The sequence below is a fragment of the Bos mutus genome, chromosome X (assembly GCF_027580195.1).
Source record: "Bos mutus isolate GX-2022 chromosome X, NWIPB_WYAK_1.1, whole genome shotgun sequence".
Lineage (NCBI taxonomy): Eukaryota > Metazoa > Chordata > Mammalia > Artiodactyla > Bovidae > Bos > Bos mutus.
Genome location: NC_091646.1, coordinates 120,780,804 through 120,808,101, shown reverse-complemented (window position 1 = coordinate 120,808,101; position 27,298 = coordinate 120,780,804). Strand labels below are relative to the sequence as shown.

General features: G+C 35.7%; 1 protein-coding gene across 5 annotated transcripts in view; it reads left to right on the top strand.

The window, feature by feature from the left end:
- Positions 1 to 27,298, top strand: part of CNKSR2 (connector enhancer of kinase suppressor of Ras 2) — a 284,773-nt gene that overhangs the window by 252,987 nt on the left and 4,488 nt on the right. Inside the window, exon 21 of one of the 5 annotated variants that reach the window (XM_005897735.3) lies at positions 20,330 to 22,040. The exons of the other annotated variants lie outside the window; for them this stretch is intronic. Coding sequence (XP_005897797.1) covers positions 20,330 to 20,334 — 5 coding nt within the window. The 3' untranslated portion in view covers positions 20,335 to 22,040. Of the gene's footprint in view, positions 1 to 20,329; positions 22,041 to 27,298 lie in introns of those variants that run through there. 5 annotated transcript variants of the gene reach the window in all.

Below are 27,298 nucleotides of genomic sequence, written 5' to 3'. Positions count from 1 at the left end.
CCTTTTATATAAAATGATATCTTGGTAATAAAAAAAACTATACTACCAATTTCTGGTCTAAATAATTTATGGGTGACACTTTCATACTTCTGTTTATTGAATTAACTTGCTATAATAAGATATATGCTGCCTATCTATAAAAGACAAGGATATTTCTTGGCGATCGTCTCTTTTATTATGGTTTTTAGAGAATATATGGTAAGATCTCATGTGTGGTTTAATGAAAAGTAGAGTTGAGCTACACTGTCTATGTACTTTGATACTGTCATACATAGTTAGTGATCTCTCTCTCCTATCTGAATAGTTAATACAACTGATGGTAAAAATAAATGAACAAACACACACACTAGATTTAGCCCTTCAAAAATTACTTTGCTAATAGTTCACTGAGCATATGTGTATTAAATAAGGTTTATATTAACAACATATGCTTCACTGTCATAGAACCAAGACTATACAGATAGTAAATAAAACTTTTGGGGGGATTTATATAATAGCTTACAAAATACTGCATGCTGTTAGAAGAAGAGACATGGGTGTCCCCAAATTGGTTTCCGATTAATATAATATGGAGAATAAAAAAAGGAATAACTGTTCTATAATTCCAGCTAAAATTTAGCAATTCCACTTACTATTTTGAGCAATTTATCAGTGACTTTCAGGCTTTCAGAGTTTAATAAATATACCCCAAAAATAATAATGAGAAAACCAGACTATGAATGACACACTGTTTAAGCATCAGTAATATTTCCACTGGTGAATTCAAATCAGTCTTCAGTTTCTGAAATGTATAGGGAAGTCCTGTGCATTACTGACATTCAGAGCTATCTTTTTAGTATATTGAGATGATTGACATCAAACTAGAGACTTTAAGCCAGTTAAACTATTTTCATGAAATGCAGAGCTATCCTATTTCACACTCTTAAGTTTTAAAAAGAAAAAGAAGGAAAAGGGATATAATGCAGTTTGTTTTACTTAGTTTTTGGTGGCTCAGACAATAAAGCGTCTGCCTGCAGTGCAGGAGACCTGGGTTCGATCCCTGAGTTGGGAAGATCCCCTGGAGAAGGAAATGGCAACCCACTTCAGTACTCTTGCCTGGAAAACTCCATGGACTGAGGAGCCTGGTAGGCTACAGTCCATGGGGTTGCAAAGAGTCAGACACGACTGAGCGACTTCACTACTACCAAGTTAAGCAGCACTTAATTATCATCTGAAAGGTAAACCATAAAAGCAGTCATAAATGATGTCTTTACAGGTCATACATTTGACCAGTGACTAAAAGCTCAAGAATATTTTATTGTATCTGCAATTGAGTTTAGTGGAGTTGAAATGATAAAAATTGTGTCTATGAAGTTATAATTCTTATGGCTAAAGAATACCTAAATCAGATCCCTGATGATTATACAGTGCAGGTAACAAACAAATTCAAGGGATTAGATCTGGTAGACAAAGTGCCTGAAGAACTTATGTCCAGGAGGCAGTGACCAAAACTATCCCAAGAAAAAGAAATGCAAGAAGGCAAAGTGGTCATCTGAGGAAATTTTACAAATAGCTGAAGAAAGAAGAGAAGCAAAAGGCAACAGAGAAAAGGGAAGATATATCCAACTGAATGCAGAGTTTCAGAGAATAACAAGGAGAGATAAGAAGGCCTTCTTCAATGAACAATGCAAAGAAATAGAGGAAAACAATAGAATGGGAAAGACGGGAGATCTCTTCAAGAAAATTGGAGATATCAAGGGAACATTTCATGTAAAGATAGTCAAGATGAAATAGTAAGGACCTAACAGAAGTAGAAGAGATTAAGAAGAGGTGGTAAGAATACACAGACGAACTATACAAAAAAAGATCTTAATGATCTGGATAACCACAATGGTATGGTCACTCACCTAGAGGCAGACAACGTGGAGTGTGAAGGCAAGTGAGCCTAAGGAAGTATTACTACAAAAAAAGCTAATGTAGGTGATGGAATTCCAGCTGAGCTATTTCAAATCCTAAAAGATGATGCTGTTAAAGTGCTGTACTCAATATGTCAGCAAATTTGGAAAACTTCAGTAATGGCCACAGGACTGGAAAAGGTCAATTTTTATTCCAGTCGCAAAGAAGGGCAATACCAAAGACTGCAAACTACCATACAGTTGTGCTCATTTCACAAGCTAGTAAGGTAATGTGCAAAATCCTTCAAGCTAGGCTTCAACAGTATGTGAACCAAGAACTTCCAGATGTACAAGCTGGGTTTAGAAAAGGCAGAGGAACCAGAAATCAAATTACCAAAATACGTTGGATCAGAGAAAGCAAGGGAATTCCAGGAAAACATCTGCTTCATTGACTACACTAAAGCCTTTCACTGTGTGAATTACATCAAACTTTGGGAAATACTTGAAGAGATGGGAATAGCAGACCACCTTACCTGTTTACTGAGAAATCTGTATGCAGGTCAAGAAGCAACAGTTAGAACCAGACATGAAACAATGGACTGGTTCAAAATTAGAAATGGAGTATGAAAAGGCTGTATATTGTCACCCTGCTTATTCAACTTCTGTGCAGAGTCCATCTTGTGAAATGCTGGGTTGGATGAATCACAAGTTGGAATCAAGATTGCCAGGAGAAATATCAATAACCTCAGATATGCAAATGATACCACTCTAATGGCAGAAAGTGAAGAGGAACTAAAGAGCCTCTTGACGAAAGTGAAAGAGGAGAGTGGAAAAGCTGGCTTGAAACTCAACATTAAAAGAACCAAGATCATGGCATCTGTTGCCATCACTTCATGGCAAGTAGAAGGGGAAAAAGTGGAAACAGTGACATTTTATTTCCTTGAGCTCCAAAATGACTGCCCACGGTGACTGCAGTCTTGAAATTAAAAGACACTTCGTCCTTTGAAGAAAAGCTATGACAAACCTAGACAGCATATTAAAAAGCAGAGATTGTACTTTGCCAACAAAGGTCCATATAGTCAAAGCTATGATTTTTCCAGTAGTCATGTACAGATGTGAGAGTTGGACCTTAAAGAAGGCTGAGTGCCGAAGAATTGATGCCTTCAAACTGTGGTGTTGGAAAAGACTCTTCAGAGTCCCTTGGACAGCAAGAAGATCAAACTAGTCAATCCAAAAGGAAATCAACCCTGAGTATTAATTAGAAGGACTGATGCTGAAGCTGAAGTTCCAATACTTTGGATACCTAATGAGAAGAGCCAACTCATTAGAAAAGACCCTGATGCTGGAAAAGATTGAAGGCACAAGGAGAACGGGGCAGCAGAGAATGAGATGGTCATATAGCATCACCGACTCAATGGACTCGAATGTGAGCAAACTCTTGAACATAGATACTAGAATGCAAAAGTAGGAAGTCAAGAGATACTTGCCTGGAGTAGCAGGCAAGTTTGGCCTTGGGATACAAAATGAAGCAGGGCAAAGGCTAACAGTTTTGCAAAGAAAACACACTGATCATAGCAAACACTCTTCCAACACAAGAGACTACTCTACACATGGACATCACCAGATGGTCAACACTGAAATCAGATTGATTATATTCTTTGCAGCCGAAGATGGAGAAGCTCTATACAGTCAGCAAAAACAAGACCAGGAACTGACTGTGGCTCAGATCATGAACTCCTTATTGCCAAATTCAGACTTAAATTGAAGAAAGTAGGGGAAACCACTAGATCAGGTATGACCTAAGTCAAATCCCTTACGATCATACAGTGGAAATGACAGATTCAAGGGATTCGATCTGATAAAGTGCCTGAAGAACTATGGATGGAGGTTCATGACATTGTACAGGAGGCAGTGATTAAGACCATCCCCAAGGGGAAAAAAAAAAGGCAAAATAGTTGTCTGGGGAGGCCTTACAAATAGCTGAGAAAAGGAGAGAAGCAAAAGGCAAAGGAGAAAAGGAAGGATATACCCATCTGAATGCAGAGTTCCAGAGAATAGCAAGAAGGGATAAGAAAGCTTTCCTCCATGATCAATGCAAAGAAATAGAGGGAAACACTAGAATGGAAAAGACTAGAGATCTCTTCAAGAAAATTAGAGATATCAAGGGAACATCTCTTGCAAAGAAGGGCACAATAAAGGACAGAAATGGATATGTTGTAATGGTGTCTTATTTTGCCTTAGCAACGTGGTATAGAAACCTAATCGTTCAAAATCGTCTGAAATGACTGTTTTGCACATAGCAATAAACCTCAAGGCTGCAACGCCTTCCAGCATCTCTCCAAGTTCAGATCACATCAGTCGCTCAGTCGTGTCCGACTCTTTGCGATCCCATGAATTGCAGCACGCCAGGCCTCCCTATCCATCACCAACTCCCGGAGTTCACTCAGACTCACGTCCATCGAGTCAGTGATGCCATCCAACCATCTCATCCTCTGTCGTCCCCTTCTCCTGCCCCCAATCCCTCCCAGCATCAGAGTCTTTTCCAATGAGTCAACTCTCCAAGTTAGCAAGGTGTTAATAAGATTTTTTTGCAGTAGTTCCTTCTAATCAGCCTCTGTCAACAGAGGACCTTTCGAGAATGTATTTATATACTATATTTATAATTAAAAGCTTGTCCTGAATCTTAGTAAAATTTTGACTCACCTCATCTACTCTGAATGTGAATGACATGTGAATAACTTGACAATCTAGGTCATTCAAGGAAACACCCTTTAGCAGTGGTTAGGCTATCACTTCATATAAGGTCTAGATCATTCTTTTTTGACATAGCAGTGCCATAAATAGCATTCTTTGACCTCAGCGACCTATCTTCCTAAGGTTTTCCCCTCTGCCACATAGTTCACATTAAAGACTTGAAGTAGATCTTCTTAGTAAAATGGAAGGTCTAGTGAAGTAAAGCACTTTATCCAGTTGTATAATAGAATACTTTATTCAGCTTGTACCTCATGTTTGTTATTGTTTAATCACTAAGTCATGTCCAATTCTTTTGCAACCTAATGGACTGTATGTAGCCATCCAGGCTCCTGTCTGTTAGATTTCACAGGCAAGAATACCGGAATGAATTGCCATTTCCTTCTCCAAAGGATATTCCCAACCCAGGGATCAAACTCACCTCTCAGCATTGACAGGTGGATTCTTTACCACTGAGCCACCTGGGAAGCCCTGCACCTCATATATTTAGATGTTAAAATAAAATTATTTTAGTGACTTAATTCAATTTAAGTAATATCTATGGAGCAACCACAATGTCTTGAATATGTACTCTCCTAAGTGTGGGAAAAACAAAGATTTTTAAAAATCAATCAGTAAGTTTGCCATCAAATAGGAGAGAAAAGCATCCACATGTAACATTACAGTATATTAAGTCTTTTAAAAGATGGAGCATGTTAAGTTTCATGAAAGTAGTTAAGAGGTCTTGATTATTTCTACCTTGTGAAATTAGACAAGAGGTCACAGAGGATGTGACTTTTAAGCTTAATTTCACCAGGAGGAAAAGAAAAGTGGTTCTTTGTGATTAAAAAAAAATAGCATCAGCAATGGTAGAAATGAAGAAAAATGACAATTAAGAAAATACAGCATATAATATGGAAGAGTAGAGATGAGACAAAAATTGTTGAAGAACTAAATTATAAGTCTTGGTATTCCATGCCCAGAAGTTTGGATTGTATCCCAAAAAAGCATGATGGAGAGCATTTGGAGATCTCAGTAGGAAAGTGCTTGTAATCAGACATGTTTCAGAAAGGTCACTCTCCTGTATAAAAGTACAGAAGATGTATTGGTGTGAGAGCATACAAGTGATGGGGAGACAAGTTAGGAAACTGAACAGTCCAAATGAGAGTTACTTTATCCCCTCTACAAATGCGGAAGCAAGTAGTTATCTGTTCAAAGGAAGATCCATAGGTAGAGAGTAGGACTTGAAGAATCTAATGGAAACTTGGAGCATCTCAATGGGGAACTGGAAATTGAACTAACCAGGCACTAATAAGAGATCTGCCAAGTGATCCTTGATGATGAAAAGTCAGAATACCCGAATTTAGAATGGTGCCAACTCAGCATGGACATACAGTGTCTTCTAGTAATGCCCAGTGGCTAGGTAGGAATAAGAAAGCAGAAGTTGAATACTTGAAAGTGTATGGTTAGTACCTATCCAAGAGGGTAAGGAGATTGAGAGTTCTAGTTAGAGTGGTTCACGCTGGATGAGGAAGTGAATGCAGGAGGAAGTTGTGTTCTTAATTAGCTCAAAGATTAGACATAGTAGAAGAAATAGGAGAGGAAGCTGTAGTCATGGAGAGCTGTATAATACATCAGAGGTGATATGGTTCACCATAATGGCAAGCTGAAATATGTGATGCTTTTGGATTTGACAGTAAAAATCCCACACAGAGGGCACTGATTTCAAAATAACTCTTCAATATCCCTCTTTTATGTTTGTATCTTAAAGAAAAAAATTAATTTTGGACATTTAGCCACATTAGTGTGTCAAATAAGCTGTCAAATGGCAAGTGGGAGACACACATTGATAAGGGAAATAAAAATCCCATTTGTATTAATATGATTTATTATATATTTCAGTTGTGTAATGAAATATATTTAATGAGCATAACTTGAACTGTAAGGAAGTGAAAACTGAAGATGTTCTAACTTGCTACCTCCATTCTAAGTAAATCTTAATTCATTTCAATCAGGTTTACAACATCTTTAATGGTCAGTCTTTGAATAATGTTATCAAAGACATTCTGAATAGAATGACTGAATTATGTGTTGCTGCTGCTGCTAAGTCACTTCAGTCGTGTCCGACACTGTGCAACCCCACAGACGGCAGCCCACCAGGCTCCCCCGTCCCTGGGATTCTGCAGTCAAGAACACGGGAGTGGGGTGCCGTTTCCGTACTTGGTCTTTTACTTTCACTACTGTCTTAGGAAAACTCTCTTCACCTTTCCTATGGACTATACCTGTCTGTTGAATGAAAGGCATTTCAGTGGTTTATCTTTTCTGTAAAGGTATGCTACATAGTCTGGACTTGAAGTGCAATCTGCAAAGTTAGGCATGTCCATAAATCTGAATTTTTCATTCTTCTCTCATGTAGAGAGAAGAGATATTTTTCCACATGGAAAAAATACTGTAATGGAGTTGCCTTCCCTAAGGTAAAACCAACACATTTATAATAGGGTGTATTTTGTTTAAATCTTGTATGCTTGTTGAACACATTATCTTATCACAAATAATTGCTAAGACTTTTAATGAGTGCTAACTATTCTAAGGTTCTTGCACAATATATAACCTATTTAATCGTCACAACAATCCTGGGAGATAAATACTGTTACTACCCTCATCCTCTAGATGAGGAAACTGATTTAATAGCATGATCAGGACTCCTTGGTAGTTAATAGCACATCTGAGATTCAGTCTAAAACTTTCTAACAGCAGAATGAATGCTCACAACCACATATTGCCCCTCAGATCTATCATTGTAATTGAGGTTAAAATTTAGCAAGATGTTTCCTTTATCTGTATGTATATTAGACCCATATAAAAGAAACTAAAATGTTTAAGTTTTAATATAGCAAGTCAGTATCACCATTAATACCCTCTTTCAAAAGAATAAATCAAAGCCCTGCACACCACTTGGCTCTTTATTACTAAAAATTGTAATTGGTGCACTTTCCAATTTTAACTAATCAGTATCCAAAAATCATGTACCTTGATATGTATAAATAGTGAAACAATTCCCCCAGTTGAGTCAAAACTCCTAGTATTTTAAACTTTGACATGATTCCTTTCATAGCTAATTTGTATCAAGTTAGTATTGGTATATTTAAAAAAAAAGAACTACTTCCGAAGAATTATGTTGAGATGAATTTGAAAAGTATTTCACGTGGTGGACAAAGTTACTTCAGTTTTCCCTTCCAAGTTCTGCTTTATTCATCTTCTTTGAAATAATCCAAATCTTTCTGCCCTTTTTTTTTTTGGTGTCAGCTAAAGATCTTTTTGTTTATTTTTTTTAATCTTTTGATTGGTACAGGGGATAGAGAAGCAACAGATTTAGAAGTAAAATGGGAAGATGCCACTCATATTTCCAGGTACCAAATCTGATGTACTGTAGATGACTATGTTTTCTTTCATGATAAAACGTATCTTCGTATCACCTCTTGCACACCTGAAAAGTTGATTCATGTGCCCTGAAAGGCACTATGAGAGAGTACAACATTTGCACTTCCATGTGTTTCCAACTTCAGATTTCTCACTTGTACTTTGCAGTCGGTAGCATGAAAAATTCATTACCAAAGTGAACTCTAGTGAAATTCTCTATTTTCCACATTTTTTGAGATATTGCATTTTTAAAAAGCACTTTAGAAAGTAGAAAGTAGAACACAAATGTTAGTATCATAATTAATTTGCCTTCAGAATGTTTACACGAAAGTGAAGGAGAGTAGAAGTTGTTCAGGCTATTTCTTAAGATTAAAAAATCTTTTAAAAAAAATGCTTCTTGAAAAAGAAAAGTGTTAGTCACCCAGTCATGTCCAACTCTTTGCGACCCCATGGACTGTAGCCCGCCAGTCTCTTCTGTCCATGAAATTCTCCAGGTAAGAATACTGGAGTGGGTAGCCATTCCCTTCTCCAGGCTATCTTCCCAACCCAGGGATTGAACCCAGGTCTCATCATTGCAGGAATTAGATTATATGAATTTTGTAAGAACAACAGTGCCACTATTAAACTTCTAAACCCAATTTAAGAAAACCAAATTCAGAACTAGTGAATAAATTGTTACTTTTAACCTATGTGCTCTGGCATTTGGTTTGATGTTTTAGTAGTAAACGATGTGGATATCTGTAACCTGCCTTTCTTAGCAGATTGCCATGGTAACTCCCGAAGTAAGGTACCATTTCACTGGAGCTTCAGGCTTTGGCGATGCTAAATACAGAAGCTGCATTTGATTTCAGCTTGTCTGTTTCTATGGGGAGCAATGTACCACAGTTCTTTCCACTTCTCAGGCTGACTTTCGCATCACCATGGAGACCAGATCTGCCCACGTGACTAAGATCTGAAACCATTCCTAGTATGGCTAAAACTAAGGCCTTGGTTCCCAAGGCCTTCTATAATTAAAGTATTGTTTTGTTAAAGAAGAGTTCCTGTTTCTGCTTTTGAAGTATTTATTGATTTTCTGCAAAGAGAAAACAGACTTTCTAGTGCTGTGCTGAAGATTTACAATAAGGAGAAAGAAAATGTCATCATGACATTTTCCTTGGTCAAGTTCTGGTTTTGTGTATATTTATGATGTATACTCCACTTAGTCAATTAGTATGAAGTAATGTTTCTTTCAAATTATGTGATAGTTTTCCTAAATGGTAGTATACATACTTAATGTACTGTTCATAGTGGTCTTAAAGTGCTGCTTTTAATTTTGGTTTTGGGTTGTCTAACTTTGTTCTAAATCTATTATTGGTGTCATTTGGATTAGTTCTGCACTTGCTCGCAATAAAATCAGTATGAGAAAACTTATTCTAGAACCTTGATCATAACTATGCATGGGTTTAAAAGAAAGGATTGGTGTAATGTATCACTGTAAATCCAGTTTTAGAATATCCGGATAGAGCAGATCAACTAGCTATAAAAGATCATACACACCAGTACAACTTATTATAATGTGTTCTCTTTTTTAATTTTATTATAATAAGAATGTACTCTTTTATACATATGTTAATATCACAAATATATATGTTAATATCACAAAAAGGGCCAAAGTTCTGCAGAGTTCTTTGGTGATCACATTTGATACATGCATGCTCAATCACTTCAGTCATGTCCGACTCTTTGCAACCCCATGGACTGTAACCCACCTGGCTCCTCTATCCATGGGATTCTCCAGGCAAGAATACTAGAGTGGGTTGCCATGCCCTCCTCCAGGGGATCTTCCCGACCCAGGGATAGAAGTTGTGTCTCCTGCATTGCAAGCAGATTCTTTACCCACCGTGCCACCTGGGAAGGCCCCTCACATTTAATAGGAAGATACTAATTACACCCTAGCTGCTATCAGTGTCTCCTTACCCTCCCTCAAAAATGGGGCCAGTCAGAAGAGATAGTAAGAAAGTCTTAAGTGGAACTTGAGAATTCCAAAGTCTCCCCTTGATTTGCACATGCTTACAAATTCACAAATCTAGTTTGATGGTTGTGTTTTGTTTTTTTTTTTCACCTTAGAGAAGACAGCTTGGCCCTTGTTTAATATAAATATGCTAAATAGGAATTACAAAAAAGCCTGACTTCAATTAAATATGAAATTGTCCTTAATTTTTAAAAGATACTATGCATAAGCTAGTACCATAAAGTTGCTATAAGTTAACTAATTTACAAATGGAAACCAAATTTGTTAATATAATTGGATTTCTTGTTTTCACTAGCAGGAAGTGAGTGATTCATTGCTATATTTGAATATAAATTAAGTTGTACAATATGGAGAATCTTTTGACATTTCAAATGTTTGAATTTTGCAAAACAAGCTCCCACCCTAATGAACTCCTTGTATGATTCTAGTTTTCTATAATTACATTTGAAAATGTGAAATTCAACATGTGATGATAAATGTTAAGCACAGATATAGCTGGAAACCTTTTGCAATAGCTATAAAGTCATTTGTATTTTTCCATAAAAACACTGAGAGTCAGCATATCTCTAACGCTTTAGTAAAACTTACTGTTTTTGAAAGGGCAATGCTCTACAATTTTGTCAGGGGTGGAAAAAATGAAACATATATAATAGGGTATTTTATTTAAAAATATGTTCTTAGATTCCATAGTTTTCTATCCTAAAAGTAAAATGAGTTCATTGGTTCAAAATGTAATAACTAATCATTTCAAAACAACTAAGACCGAGTATAAACATTCGTTATTCTCCTCTGAGTTTTTTGCTAAGATGAATGTTCATGCTAATTTGTTTACATCCATGCTATTTTTCTAATAGACATGATTTTATTGTGGTTTTTACCAAAATAGTTTTCATTCTTATCATGTACACAATATATTTTAAATACCTGAAAATGTAATAGTTTAAATGTCATTGTATGCAGATAACCCTAACAATGGGGATTTATGAGAATAGTCTCTGATGTAATTATTATATATTGAAAAATAGAATCTGAAAATATTATTGATTAGGGTGAGAGATTAGATTTATAACTGGTTTGAGGTAAGAAAAATATGAATTCTGATAAGTAACTGTTTACATAAAATTTTAGACTATTACAAACACCTTTTGAATTTTCTTTTTACTTTTTCTGTCACTTGCTTTGCTGGGAAAGGTATTTTTGGTTGTCTTTATTGCTAAGAAATTCAGTTGGCGGAGCCCCCAAAGTAACTTCTTGCCAAAGTTGCTAATGAGCAAATGATCCCAAATGTCAGGCTGGTATGCCAAGGAGGTTAGTAACAAGGTATTAACATTTAGAAGTTATTGAAGGGGGAAATCAGTATTGCAAATTTTTGGTAATATAAGTTCAGCCAGGAAAAGTAAGCAGAAGTCCATTTCAAGTTTCTATAGTCATAAACAGTGTTATAGCATGAGAGAAAGTAATATCTTAAAATTTTTAGCATAAGAATCACTCCTTTTATTACTATTCCCAACCTACACACATGCACCCATTATGGTACTCTTATTGAAGAGAATTTATTATTTCACTCACTTCTACAGATCAGTCCCTCTATTTTCCCCCTCATTTAGTCTGGATGGTATCATGATACTGGAGCTGATACTGAATGATATTTTTTTTTTAAGTAATCTCACCAAAATCAGTATGGCCATACTTCGAGGGTAGTATATGACTCTAGTGTGAGAATAAGAATAGGCTGGAACTTTATAGAGCAGAAGTTCAATAAGATCTATGTTACTGTTAATTTGAAAAAAAATGTACATTAAGTCTTTATTTTAGATAAAATTTTCAAGAATTAAGAAGTTATGCCATTGTCTACTTTTAGTCTACCTTAATAGCAAGCTGGGCAATAAAAGCACAGTTTGTATCAGCTCAAAATTTACTGATCCTAGATCATGTTTGCTGCTCAGCACCTTAGAAGAGGACATAAGGCAAAAAGACCTTTGTTTACTTTGAGAAAGTTCTGATGGACTCAGCATATGAAATGTGTCTTTACAACTCCAAGCCCCCCAGGTAGAGATACCTTTACCTGTTATTCCATCAGAATGTCCAGTTTGTAGAATTCAAGTCAAGTGCAACAGGCAAATGAAATAATTTGAGTCATGAAAGTATAATCAGTGTTCTGAAGACTTTTTTACCATCTAGTCTTATAAGTGATTCAAGGTTCAGATAACATTGGAATTGCTTTTTTCATTGCTTATCACTAGGAAAGAGAATGTCCTAATAGGGTTGGAAGGACCAAAGAGTAATTCATTGAAATAAATAGTCAAGAAAATGACTGAAATGTAGCTAGTCCCAATTTACCTTTTCATTTTGGCAGACTAGACATAGTCACAGATGAAGTGTTCTGTCACATAGGATATACCTGTTGGCAGTTCTCAGCACTGAGTTGCGGTTCACACTGATTATCATCCAGACTGAATATCATCTATTGAATTTCATCCTTTTATTATTGGGTTGGCCAGAAAGTTCATTTAGGGTTTTCTGTAAGCTCTTACAGAAGTCCATAAGAACAAACTTTTTAGCCAACTCAATATAACCATGTAAGGTGCTGAAAGTGAAAGTGAACTCGCTCAGTCATGTCCGACTCTTTGCGACCCCATGGACTGTAGCCTACCAGGCTGCTCCCTCCATGGGATTCTCCAGGCAAGAGTACTGGAGTGGGTTGCCATTTCAAGTTTTCATAAATTAAAAATATACATCATTCATCTCTGCATTATTGGAGAATAAAAAAGTCTTTAGCTCTCTTACCTCTTTTGGAAATGATAATTGTAAAAAGATTACTTTAAAATAAATAATCATAAAATAGGTTGCAAGAGCCAATAAACTGCCATCTATCCATGTTGCTGAAAATTATCTCAAAATAACTTGATGAAATACATGTACTTCATATTTAAATATTTTTAGTATAAATATTTTAAAATATATATGACTTAGAATAGAATGGCTTAAGGCTTGATTTAAGTGTTTTATAGGGAAATAAAGAAACATTTCCTCTGCTCTGTTAGGTTATTTACCTGGAACCTGTGAATTAAACTAACAAATGACAGATTAACCAGAGAAAAGATATACAAGTTTTATTGTGTTAATTTAATTTTTATGTGCATGGAGGCCTTCAAAGGAAAGAAATGAAGACCCAAAGAAGCACTTTGATCCGAGGTTTATATACCATTTTAACAAAGCATGGTAAATTACGGAGAAGTGACAAAAAAACAGAAAGGGGGTTTGGATTTCTAAAGTGGTAAATTTTGGAAAAGTTTATATATGGGGAAACTAACAGAAGATAAGGGCTATTTTAGTAAGATTTTGTTCGTGCAGACCCATCTTGATGCCAACTTTCTGTCTTCAGTGTTAAGCATTGTTCTCCCGGAATGCAAGAGGAGAGGATGAACAGTTTCTGAGTGGGAAACATACGTCCTGCTTTATGGCAGTTAGAGGGATGGCCAAAGGTCTTTCTGTGTCTACTGTTTCTTAATTACCTTCAGTTCAAAATAATCCTTAGGCCAGAGTGGTATATTTTAAGGTGGCATATTGTGATTCCTTTCAAGTTTTTTTTTTAAAGGTTTTTTGTTGTTGTTTATTTTTCATTGGAGTGTAGTTGATGTACAATATTATATGTTACAGATGTACACAGTATAGTGATTCACAATTTTAAAGGTTATACTCTATTTATAGTTATTATAAAATATTGGCTATATTCCCTGTGTGGTACAATATATCCTCATTTATTTTATACATAGTAGTTTGTACCTGTTAATCCCCCACCCCTATATTGCCCCTTCTTCCTTCTCTCCCTACTGGTAATCACTAGTTTGTTCTCTGTATCTGTGACTATGTTTCTTTGTTGTTATATTATATACAAAATATATATTTTGTATTTTTTGGATTGCACATATAAATGATATTTTAAACTATTTGTCATACTCTGTCTGACTTATTTGACTTAGCATAATGCCTCCAAGTCCATTCATTCCATTATATGCCACATCTTCGTATCCATTCATCTGTTGATAGACACTTGCTTCCATATCTTGGCACTTGTAAATAAAGCTGCTATGAACACTGGGGTGCATGTATCGTTTTGAAATAGTATTTTTTGTTTTCTTTGGATATATACCCAGGAGTGGAATTGCTGGGTCGTATAATAGTTCTAATTTTAGTTTTTTGAGAAACTACCATAGTGTTTTCCATAGTGGCTGTGTCAATTTACATTCCCACTAACAAAGCTTCCCTTTCCTCCACATTCTCACCAACATTTGTTATTTGTTTTCTCTATGATGATAGCCATTCTGTCTGGTATGAGGTGATATTTTATTGTGGTATTGATTTGTATTTCCCTGGTGGTTAGCGGTATTGAGCATCTATTCATGTGCCTGTTGGCCATCTGCATGTCCTCACTGGAGAAATGTCTATTCAGATATTCTCCCCATTTTTTACTCAGTTTGTTTGTTTGATGTTGAGTTGTATGAGCTGCTTATGTATTTTTGATATTTACACCTTATCACAGGTAAACCCTTTGCAAATATTGGTCTGGCCAAAAAGTTCATTCTGTTTTTTTCAGTAACTACATATGAAAAACCCAAATGAACCAATCCAATATTTTCTCCCATTCCATAGGTTCTTTTCATTTTGTCAATGGTTTCATTTGCTATGCAAATACTTTTAAGTTTAATTAGGTCCCGTTTGTTTATTTTTGCTTTTGTTTCCTTCGCTTTACTGATCTCCAAAAAATTGCTCTTATTTATATCTAAGAGTGTTCTGCCTGTGTTTTCTTTGGAGTTTTATGGATTCCAGTATTATATTCAGGTCTTTAATCCACCTTGAGTTTATTTTTGTATATGGTGTTAAAGAATGTTCTAATTTCATTCTTTTACATTTAGCTGTCCAGTTTTCCCAGTACTGCTTATTGAAGAGACTATCTTTTCTCTTATATATTCTTAATTCCTTTGGATAATAGACCATAGGCGCATGGGTTTATTTCTGGGTTCTCTATTCTGTTCCAGTCCCCTTCAGTTTTCAAGTCTATTCTAAGCACCAGAACTCAGCTGTTTTATATCATATATATATATACATGTATATACACACATATATTAATATTTTAGTGGTATTCTTTAAATTTGCCCTAAAATTTATTATTTTCTATGTATTCCAAATATATTAATCCATTTAAATTAATATATTCATATAATATACATTGTTAGGGTAATTTTATAATTACATTATAGTCATATAGTTGTATCTGTGTATATGTATATATATATTTATACTAGTAAAGTAGAGCTTTATTTTACTGATAATCCTTAATTATAAAATTATAAGACAAAAATGGGGAAGGGGTTATACAGCTATGCCATTAACTCTTTGAGGTCAGACTATCATCTTTGTATATTTACCCCTAACATTTGATGTAGTATACACATATATATATATACATAGGCACCCATTAAATCCTTATTGAACAATGCATGTCTATAAAAATGAATTCCTCCCATTTTCTGTTTTAAAATCTGAAATATGACATTTGGAATGACAATATAATGTGGCCGAATTCCATAGTACATTTTTCTAATATATCTATAGGCTCTTCATTGAATATAAACTCAGGCTAAATTGAATTAACATAATAAGTACTTCTGTGACTATTAAATATAAAAGACCTTTTCAGTTGTTACTAATATATAAGCTTAATTTAAAGGATACTTCAGGTGTACCTTTATTTCAGGTAGTGGTTTTAATGCAGACAGGAAAAGTAATATGTGATATACCCATAAGTCCTAAATGCACTTTAAGGTCATAGTATAGTGGTAAATAGTTTAAGATGAAATACCACTTCATAAGGAAATATTCTGTCTCTTGTGAATTATACACAGAGAATGGAATTGTTAGAGTAACATTCTAATCTGGAAACAGTATTTCCTTATCTGTTTTGCTTGTGGCTAGGTTCATCAAATATTTTTATTATACCTGAAATTTCTAATTAAAGATATCCATAAGTATTAGACGTATAAGCACAAACTATATTACTTTTTGCTATTTATCACTTTATTTTGAAAAAGAATACTTCATCATTCATAAAATAAAAGACTTCCTAGTCCCTCCCCCATGGTATTAAAAATAAGCAAACAAACAAATTTTTTAAAATCTGATATTATGTCTGTTTGAGCTTTATCTTTACAAGGAAATAGACCCTCAAAATTTGAACAGCTACTACTCAAGCCACAAATAAGTCTCTCTCTTGGTTTGAACATTCTGAATCAAGGTTTCAGCCCACTTTTTCCAAGACTTTCATTGAGAAAAATTATCACTGACTATCAACTCATGGTGTTAGATATTCCTGTTTTACAAAAAGAAAAACTTAAATGTGAACATATACATTTAGAAGAAGAGAGAGATCCTGATAATCGTAATAAATCAGATCTTTTTCAAAAGCTCACAGCAATCTGTACTCTCCCAGGAGCTCCACATGTGTTACTATTGATAGGCTTGGATGCCTGCCTTGTTATCTGCAAGCAGCTTAAGACCAGTTGTCAGTGGCTTTGCCCTTAAATTTGCCCTCAGGCTCACCGATAATGGAAGTGAGTATGTGGAACCAGTTTTCTCTCATAACTCAGAAGTAAAAATCTTTGAAAGTGCTGTTCTGGCTTAAGCACTTCTTATTTCCATTTTTATGTATTTCCTTCTGTTTCATTCATTAAGTAAAAGACTTATTTTTTACCTATTTTGTATTCAAACTGAATCATTCTCTTGCAAATGTTTGTACCTCTATCCTTACCTTATAATCTATTAGCCTGATTACATTTCTAAAAGTTACTTCTAGAATTTCTATTTCTGCTTATAATTTGCATGGAAAGAGTTTTAAATTCATAAAACAAAAAGGGAAAGAAATATTTTTCTCACCATATCCTACATAGATTCAGTCTGTAAAGAGCTGGCATGAGAAGTGGATCCACACTGGAATAAGTCATCCTATACACAACATGGCATTACATCTGGGTACACCATTCATATCTCGAGGGGTTTAGTAACAGGGAAGTAGGATCTTTCTCTTTCTACCCAGCTGGGCTGGTGGCCTCACAATCAAAGGTTTCAGTGATGAATGGCAGCTCAATAATTATTTAAGTAATATGCCAAACAGAAACATTACTGATTTTCTTGGGCTAGGATAGAAATATTGCTGTTGTTTCAAAATGTACTTGATTAAAAGCTTGTTAAATAGTGAAGTATATTTTAAGAGCAGGAAGTAGGGAATGGAATATTTTTTATAGTTGGGATATTGACCAAAAGAATAAAAACAATCAAGAGCCATACAATTTAAGTTTTGGGGTTTTTTTTTTGTTTGTTTGTTTGTTTAGAAACACGCAATTTCCACTTGTCCTTAAAAAAAATAAATAAACAGGCACAAAATTTTGTTGTTGTTTAGTCCCTAAGTTTGTGTCTGACTCTTTTGCAACCCCATGGACTGTAGCCCGCCAGGCTCCTCTGTCCATGGGATTTGAGTAGGGGTAAAATTGTCAGTTTGGAGATGTCAGAAATGGCTATCTGCTCCAGTATTCTTGCCTGGAGAATCCCATAGACAGAGGAGCCTGGCGGGCTACAAGTCCATAGGGTCTCACAGAGTCGGACACAACTGAGTGACTAAGCACAGCACAGAAATAGGCAGAGTGAGAATGCCTGATGAAAATACAAAGGGAGGGGAAAAGGAATATTGAGACCCAGAAAGGGACTTGCAAAAGTTGAAGACACATAGATATGAGATTTGCAGAAGTTAGGCTTTCATAGAACAGTATCTTTATGAAATATGTTTTTATGTTTTAGAGGTTTCATGTAAATTAGCCGTATACCAGTCCATCATATCTGACCCTCCTCGCCTGCCAATGCTGTTCATACTTGAGATTCAGAATGCACACCCCAAGACATAGATTCAGCAGGCTTGAGTCTGGAAGTATCTGTTTATTTGTTCTGTTTGCCTCAAAAATAAAGAGGAGCTATTTAATGCTTACCTAAAAGTATATCTTTAAAGAATTTATTCAAGCAATATACCACAATCTCTCATTTTGCCATATTCTCAGTAGACCAGGGTATTTCCATCAGATTTCTTGGCAAAAATCTTGAGATTATTTGAGTTACATAATACAGTGTTATACTGGTGACAGGACTGAAAATAAAACTCTGTGTGATGTGTCCAACTACAAAGCTTGTGACGTAAAAACTCCTTATATGTGCAGTACAAAAGTTGGCATCACTCAACCAGCCCTCCCCACAGTGTAGCCCATCACAGTGTGACTGGCCCAGTGCACGAGGTCTCAAACTGCAGTGGGCAACAAGAATCACCTGGGTTGCATGCTTAAAATGCAGATTCCAGAGTTCCATACCCAGAAATTTTGATTGAGTAGAGTAAGGGAAGGGCCCAGTAATCTGTATTTAACAGACCTCTACCCTGAGATTTGGTAAGCTGACCACTACTAGTTGAAGAGACACCTTGCCAGAGAGTTACCTTCTCTTATGTTAGTATATACAGACTTGGAAATAGCTGAGCATGCTAAGTCGCTTCAGTCGTGTCTGACCCTTTGCAACCCCATGGACTGTAGACTGCTGGGCTCCTCTGTCCACAGAATTTTCCAGGCAAGAATACTGGAGTAGGTTGCCATTTCCTCCTCCAGGGAATCTTCCCCACCCAGGGATCAAACCCACATCTCCTGTGTCTCCTGCACTGCAGGCAGATTCTTTACCACTGAGCTACCTGGGAAGCCCTGGAAATAGCTGTAGTCACTTTGAAATAGTGATCCACCCACCACCATCCTGCATGTTGGCAAGGCCTCAACTGAGGAGGTATTTCCAGTCTCTTGAAGTAGAATTTCCCAATCCTAATTAAATGGTGTCTTAAATGTAACTAAGATGTGACTTGATTACCAAGGCTCTAGTTCAGATTTAGGATGGGTTGAGTTCACTAGAAATTAAAGCATTCGTGTAAGTTGTTTTTGAGGGGAAATATTTGAGTTGCATAGATAAATTAGAAACAGTTTAAATTTAAGGATGACCTTGTGCCAAGCATTAGATTGCCTCTGACTTTACCGTTTGAAGTTCTATGACCTTATGAAACAGTGGTAGAATCCAGAGTTCGCATTACAGTATTATAATTTTCTTAAAAAAAAATAAGGTGTTGTCTTTTCTTTCATTTGACCTACCTATGAAGATTATTTAGTTCCCAGCCCCTTTTCTGCAAAAGAAGGTTATGATATGATAAACAAAAATTAGATCTGCTGATTTCTGAACCATACTGCATCCTATTTTCTAAATACTGTGCTGTGGGCAACGCACTCCCTTCCCATTTTATAAAGGAGCTAGTAGTGAACAACATGCTGTCTCTGTTCCCTCTCCCAGTTTGTTCCTTCTTCTTGATATAACTCAAAAGGTACTAAAGGATGTAGCAAATAAAGATCTGCCCTAGGTTATAAAGAAAAAAAAAAAAACTGCTGATTGGTGCCTAGTGGCAATATTTGAACTCCTCAAAATCCAAAATAAAATGAACTAAAAGAGACTACAGTTTATTTTTAGCCCACTTGTTCTGAGTTTTCCAAGTCATTCAGAAACTTTAGTCTCTTCTAGTTTCTTAATTCCTAAGAATGTGGCTTGTGCTCGGGTGTCAAGTCACCCTTTCATCACGTTGACCGTGTGAGAGCTTTTCACCTCTGTTCACTTTGTATTGGTCTGCATTCGACCACTTCCTTGGAGCCACACTAGCTGGGCTTTTCTCTCACCACTCAGCACGTGGTAGCATGTGAGTCGGGTTAGTTAGTTAGAAGGTGGACCAGAAAAGTTTTCCTCATACTTCTTGATTGGATGAATTTGAGGAAAGATCTTGTATAGAACTACAGTTTATTTTTTTAGAAGATTAATCATTTTATATGTGTATGGAGAATACTTTTAACATAAACTTTCTGATTAAAATTACAGATACGCATGTACAAATATAGAGGTGAGAAAAGATATATCTGTGCTATGTATTATTTTATATACATAAGATTGGCAATTCGAGATAACCAAGCTTAAAATAAAGTCCCATTTTTGGCCAAGTAGACTTGCATGCCAACACAAAGACATTATGGTATTAAAACCATATGCAATTCTAGCCATATTTTTCTCTTTTCTCTTCATGGGTATTGCATGATGGTATTTCTAATACAAATACTAATATGCTTTGGAAATAATGGCACTCGCAGGTCTTTCATCATATTGTATCACTGCTTTATCATATTAGGCTAATACACTGCGAGAGTTGGTAGAACCTCTCCATGCCAAATCGGATCCACTTCTGTTGGCACTCAACCCATTGGACTCACAGATTGATAAGCTAATGTTTAGAGAATTTAGATCGGAGAGAGTCGGCACGACGCAGACTTAACATCAACCTCTTGCAAGCAACTAAAATGGCCTCGACCTTGCTGTTTATAACAGAAAACAGACTTTTAAAAGCTTAGATCATCAAGTGTTTTGGATTGGGGGCCTCCCTAAAGGGATATTAAGAGGGGCAGGCCACTCTTAAGAAGAATGCAAGCTTTCTTCACTGGGACTAGCATAAGATCAAAGCCAGTCAAGATGGAGCACAGTGACAGAAAACTGCTGTTTCTGTGGGTGAACAGAGGCAAAGGGTACTGACTGGGGAAGGGCTCAGTTGTGTTCTCCTGTCACAGGAAAGGAGAGGGATCAGCTCCAATAACTAGAAAACCCTGGCTGTTCAATGGACTCTTAAGTGGCCTCTTGAAGGCAAAGCAGAGAAAGCGAATTCTGTGTGTTAAGTGTATTTTTGCATTTTTAAAATTTGACGTGCTGTATTGTACTACATTAAGTGTAATCTATTAAGGCAAGGTATCTACAACCTGCTCTGAAACTTACTATGTTTATTCTATTATAAAGTGTATTCAGGTGCAACACAGAGACTGCTTTCAGTGGCACTAATGAAGAAAATGCCACATGCCAGGCTTTAGTAGATTCCTCAGCTAAAATCCTAACTTTCTCCTTACTTCTTGGCACTTGTATACAAATGGTGTTGCCTCATAGGACAGGCATGAGCTATTCTTTTCTGTAAAATTTTCCAAATCTATAGGCTGTGGTTTTCACTTTGGAAAAAGTATTTTGTCTGGTTGTCTTTCAAAATAGTTTCAGATATTATTTAATACTATGTAACTGGGTCCCTTATGGCTCAATATTGCTTATTTTTCTTCTGTAGTGGATGTGAAATTTCCTTTATTTAGTTGGATAAGATACTCTGTAATAATTTTAATGCTAATTAATGGATATTTCATACTGTGCAATGAACAGATAATTTAACATTGTATTTGGAAATGTTTTTTTTTCTTCCTCTCGCTTGCAGTGTGTGGTATTGCATAATGTGAATACTTGTAAAAAATATAAATTACATAAAAATAAAAATATGACCAATTGGTATCAGATCTTTTTAGATAGCTAAATAATTTGCTAAGTATGCTTGATAGTAAATATCTTTCTAAAGAGGAGTAATCTATGCTTCTTTCTCACAAATGGAATTTGTGTTGTGAATAAAATCACATTGATATGCCTTACAGTTGCCTCTGTGCTCTAACCATTTTAATGTGTTTTTTTAAGTATATATAAAAATGATGGTTCTGGTATATAGAAATGCATCAAAAAGCATTATGTTGGTTTTAAATATTCGTGGGATTGTCTTGAGTCATTCTCCCTGTTTAAGTCATAGTAAAATTTTATGATATGAAGAATTTTAGTTTTTTCTCATTAAGGAATATGATGACTCCACATTAATTTTTTAATAATCATCTTTTAGCTTTGTTTTTAAACTGTATCCTTTATGAATTCTTTCCTAAGAACCAGGTACCTTGACCTCCATATCTTTATATAAATTTTCTAAATTCGCTGGGTAAATATAGAATCTGTTATTTATGTTTGCAATTCTCCTTCAAAGAACCTTCCCTTTGGGTCAATAAATCAATGCCAAGGACACCAAGATTTTGCCATCTGAACTATTTGTCATAAAAACAACCGTAATACCCTGAAAATACAACCACTTTCATAGTTGTGGCATTAAACCACATAATTCGGCAGAAATTACCTGCTTCGAGAATGAAATGTAGAATAAGCTTCAGCTCTGTCTGTGGTGTCACCTCTTTGTGGAAGTCAGCTTTACTTTTGTGCAGAAGGGATTTACAAACACTGATACGGCTGTACTTAATTTTGGTGAAGCACAAGGTCATTCGTACAGGGATGGGTTTCACATATTCCTTAAAAATTCACTTAGCAATATTGGTGGACTCACTCAAGCTGTCCTTTCAAAAAAAGGACTTTTTTTTCCCCTCAATTTTTTTCATCAGACAAATTATTGTTATTTTGCCTAAAATAAAACAAACCAATTAATTCTAAGAAGGGTAGTTGATTACAGAGTAACAAGTAAAAGCCAAGTTGTAAAATCGTATGCTTTATAACAAACTGTCCTCCCCCCAGTTTTACAAGGCATAGCTAGTTGACTTATATAAAAACATGAATTAAAAGAACTAATCTTTCATTATAAAACAATTCAGATTATAGTGTAAACTCCTGAATGCATAATCATCTTTAGCAAAAAAACCTACAGATATTGAACCTATCTCCATTAAACCCATTAAAACTTTGGCACCTTACATAGAAATAAGTTGTTCATTATGGTGCACTGGTAAATTAGTATTCACAGAAAACAGTCCTGTGTCTAAATGCAAATGCTAATTGCCTTTCATGGTGAGAATAGTGCTCCACATACTTGATGCCATTCGCCTGGAAGCCTTAGAGCACTCCGCGACCGTACAAGAACGAATACCTCTCACATTTGACTGGTGACTAATGCTACTATGTCCAGCCTTCTCCCCCACTTGTGACTTAGTCTTTTCCAGCTTTCTATGCTCATTACCCAGTTGTGTTGTGGAAGGAACAACTGTTTCCATGAGGACATCATTATCCTATTTTAAAAGAGCACAGTTCCCTTCCAAAACATGTACAAGAACTGATTATTCATTGCTGACTTGATTCTTTAAGAGCCTAGTTCGTATACTCGTTTTGTTTTGTTTTGTTTTCATTTTTTACTCTCCTTCCACATTGTCATTGCAGAGGCAGGGAAACAGCGAGGACACCAGAATAACATTTTAGGTCGCCACACTTGTAAACTCTGCTCTTAATTTTCACCGAAGAAACATGAACGACATTACACAAGAGACTGGTATAAAAAAATTACTCAGACTGATACAGAGTCCTCTTTGGAGTACTTGGTGTCTAAAGTGAAGAAAATCATCACTCAGTTTAAACATTGGGTTCATCAGACACCATGTCCTGTAGAAGATTGGGAAATGCAAAGAGAGCAAGGCATAAGCACTCAGGGAAAGTCGCAGTCTAGGTCTCTAGAGGTGCACATGGAGTGAGGTACAGAACGAAAAAACATTGGGATTTCTCCTCAGGTTTCACATCTCATTTTCTCGAATATCTCTTCTATCTATCTATTAATATAGAGTAATACATATATTGAATATTTATCAACAAAAGTGTTTTAACTGAAAAGGGTATACAATCGAACAGGTTTAAAAACACTGGGCATGAATGTAAGGAAATAGGTCAACCAAACATCCTGCGGTGTTTGAGGAATGCGTTATCATCTGCTAATAAGCCTTTTCAAGAAAGTTCCAACCAACTATTATTTTCTATTGGCTAATCTTTTCTTTGAGCTTTTATTACTGCCTGGAGGTCATATTCAACCTGAAGGAGCCAGACACAACTATATTGATGCTCAGTGCATTTCTTAGAGTCACAGTGTTTCATGGTGTAGCTAGAGTATAAATGAAACGATAAAGAGGATCTTCTTCTAGCCCTGCCACTATGACACAGCCAGAAACGAGTCCTCCCTTGGCTCAGAATACAAGTTATCCATAACTTCATTGGGATCCTCAAATCTATCAATGAAATTTTATATAGGAAAGAGAACTTTATATGTTCTCTTCACTTTAATAAAATTGAAATAGAAAAGTGTGTCATCTGACACAGGACTGATTTACATGTTGTAAATGTAAATGTGATTTGATGGCAAATTTATTCCTGCATAGGCCCAGAATTTCCGAATCAATTTGATACAAATTTAAATTTCATTGTACCAGGGATACACTTCCTCTTGAGGAATCACAGAAGGTTCCTCTATATGTCCTGTGGTTTGCATGTGGTTTTCTACACTTTACCAACTTTCAGAAACCATCCATTCAAATTCCGAAAGAGCTGGGCTTGGGGCCAGTGTTCCCATGACTGAATTGGCACATTGAAAGAAAGTCAATCAGGAAGCAGACCTCACCAAGTGCTTGCCTCCTCTTCCAAAGCAAGCCTCTTCTAGGAGAAGAAAAGCAAGGGTTTAAAAGAGAAACCAGAAGAGAAGGAGACAAAGAAGAAGAGGGCAAAAAGAAGAAGTAAAGGTGCTTTCACATTTTCAGTTGCAGCGGTAGCCCCGATTGAGTTAATTGGTATTCATCTAAGAAAAAAAAAAAATCAAGGAAACCAGTTTGAAAATTATAAAAGAAAATAAAGGTCTGTTTTTGTCTTGAATGTTGAGTTCTGTGTTGTTTTGACTGTTGAGCACAGTGAATCAGATTTCAAATGTGACTCCGGCCCTCACCCCCTTCCTCTGAAAATAAAGGGACTCTTTGTCTAGTCTTAAAATGTTTAGTACTTGGTGGCATTTTGTAGGAGCCTGGCATCTCAATCCTTCATCCTCCGCACCCCACGACTGTGTCTTGTGTCACATATGTGTGTGGTGTGTAGGGGTGGGGGAAGGAGGCCTGACTTATCTTTAATATCTCTATTCCATTCATAGCTTGGAAATGTTTCTGTGTTCTGTCTCCTTGTGATTCCCTGTTCATATGTGCTGCCCAAAGATAAATCCATGCTTGATTCTCCTTACAGCTGTCAAACCAGATTCTTTGTAGAATTATATGTTGTACTTTGGTTGAACGTGTTCCACCTCCCCCCTCCCTTAATGGCAAGAAGAAGAAAAAAAAAGCTTTCAGTGTTAAGTCATGTTTGTCATTTTTTATATTAAATCTTTACCATTCTTGAAATAAAACTACATTGAAATTTTATTTTATAATCCAGCATGTGACTCAGTATTCCACAAACTGTAAGAATTGAGGAGAAAGAAAACTGGGTAAGAATGTTTTTTCAACAAAATATATACTCCTTACAGTGTTAGGTAATATGGAAGAAGGTTATCTTAAAAATTTACTATGTGGAAATGTTTCTGCCTCCCTTGAATCCTAAAACTATTATTTGAATTCCTTTTTTCTTTACCTTCCTTTAAGAACTGAAAAGCAAATAATACATTAGGCTTCATGATACCTAGACTACTATAATTCACATCTGTTAGGGCTCCGATTTCTCCCCCACCCTCTGCTTTATGAAATTTTTCTGGTTTAAGATGCAGTCTTGCCTTGAAGCAAAAATAATGATAACTACTAAATAATTCCTCAGGGTTCTTTCCTGGCCTATGATTTTATGAAATGGAATTATGCTGTTCAAATGTATCCTTGTTTTTACAACTCCATTTAGTTTTACACTGAATAACCTTATGATTTTTTGCCTTCCTGGCTCCAAACCATTCTGTTTAAAATTCCTTATCTCATTTCAACCTTAGCCTACAAGGCAGCTAGTTGCTCTTTTTACAGTCCTCTGTACCCCCACCCACCCCTCAGAATCCTCTAGGTGCTGCAAACATTGAAGGATGAGGCAACAGAAAATTAAAAAGCTGTTTTCTTTTTTTGTACTTTTAGATTATAGCTCTAACTTAGATATATGATTAGAAAGTTAAAGTTTGTTGTAGAGGAATAGTGGTAGCAGGTGCTGATAACAAAGGACTTTCTAATGAGAGAACTCAATAATCACACTTACCAATAGTTGCTAACCTTAGCAGGAAAGTAAAAATTGAATATGAAACTTAAATGAAGTCACTTTTTCATCCTAAAGGTGATCCCTTCAAGTTAAGGTACTGTGTTTGTGGGCTTTGGGGGAAGTTTTAGGTACACTCTAAAAAAGTTTTTTTCAATGCTGTATTTCAAGCATCTCACAAATTCATTAACACCTCCTGTTTAATACACAGTTCAAATGATTCCTGACAAAACTGGCAGTCTAGAATTCTTACTAAAATCATGAATTCTGGAGCCACACTGCTCAGTTGGAGTTCCAACTCCACCACTTAGTAAATGTGACCTTGAGCAAGGTACTTCCCTGCTAGAAAATGAAAATCAAATAGATCTACTCCTAGTACTGCTATGAGGATTAAATGAGATCATGCATGTTAAGCATTTACCCTAGTTCCTGACACATATAAATGTTTACATTATTACCAATTAGGGTGTCTTTAAAAAAAAAAATGTGTCAGAAAGCCTAAAATATTCACATGGACCATGGTGGAATGAATGATATTCCATATTTGCTTTTTGGGCCAATGTAATTAGCATTCCTCAAATAGGACTCTTTGGCTCTCTATTAAAGGAAATGTAATATAACCCTAATCCTATCTGCCAATCCAAGCAAAATCCAAGTTAATCTTTGTTTATCATTGAGAAAAATACATCAGTAGTCAGACAATTCAAGAATAATATGGTAGTTTGATTTGCTCAAATAGATTCAAGATGCTTTCCTGAACCAGACCTTTTTTTTTTTCCTCAAAAATATTTAATTGGAGTGTTTTCTTCCTTGGTCTTTCAAATGTTAAGTAGCTTCCTTCAATACATGCCATATTTTTACTTATATTTGCATATAAACATTCCCACATGTCATTCTAATTAAAGCATTATTATTGATGATCATTTACTGTATTTACAGTGTGGCAGGCATTACTATGGCAGTCACATGAAACCTAATAATCCTCTACAGCATACTTTTGGAAGATTTTTACAATCATATATACTCCAGCGAATGCCATTCCATCTTATGAATTCTAGAAAAATGTAAACATCAGTTCATTCAGTGTTGTTAAACCAGGAGAGCTCTGTTACTTAGCACATCTATGCTTATCAGTATAATGATAAGGGATATTCATTACTGTTTTAAAATGTTAAATTATGTTCAGAATTGTTTCTGTGTTGTGTACCTTTTGTACTGTAATTCTTTGAATTTAATGGACTCAAGATATGTACAGTGATTTGCTATTTATTAAGAGTATTTTATTAAAGCATCC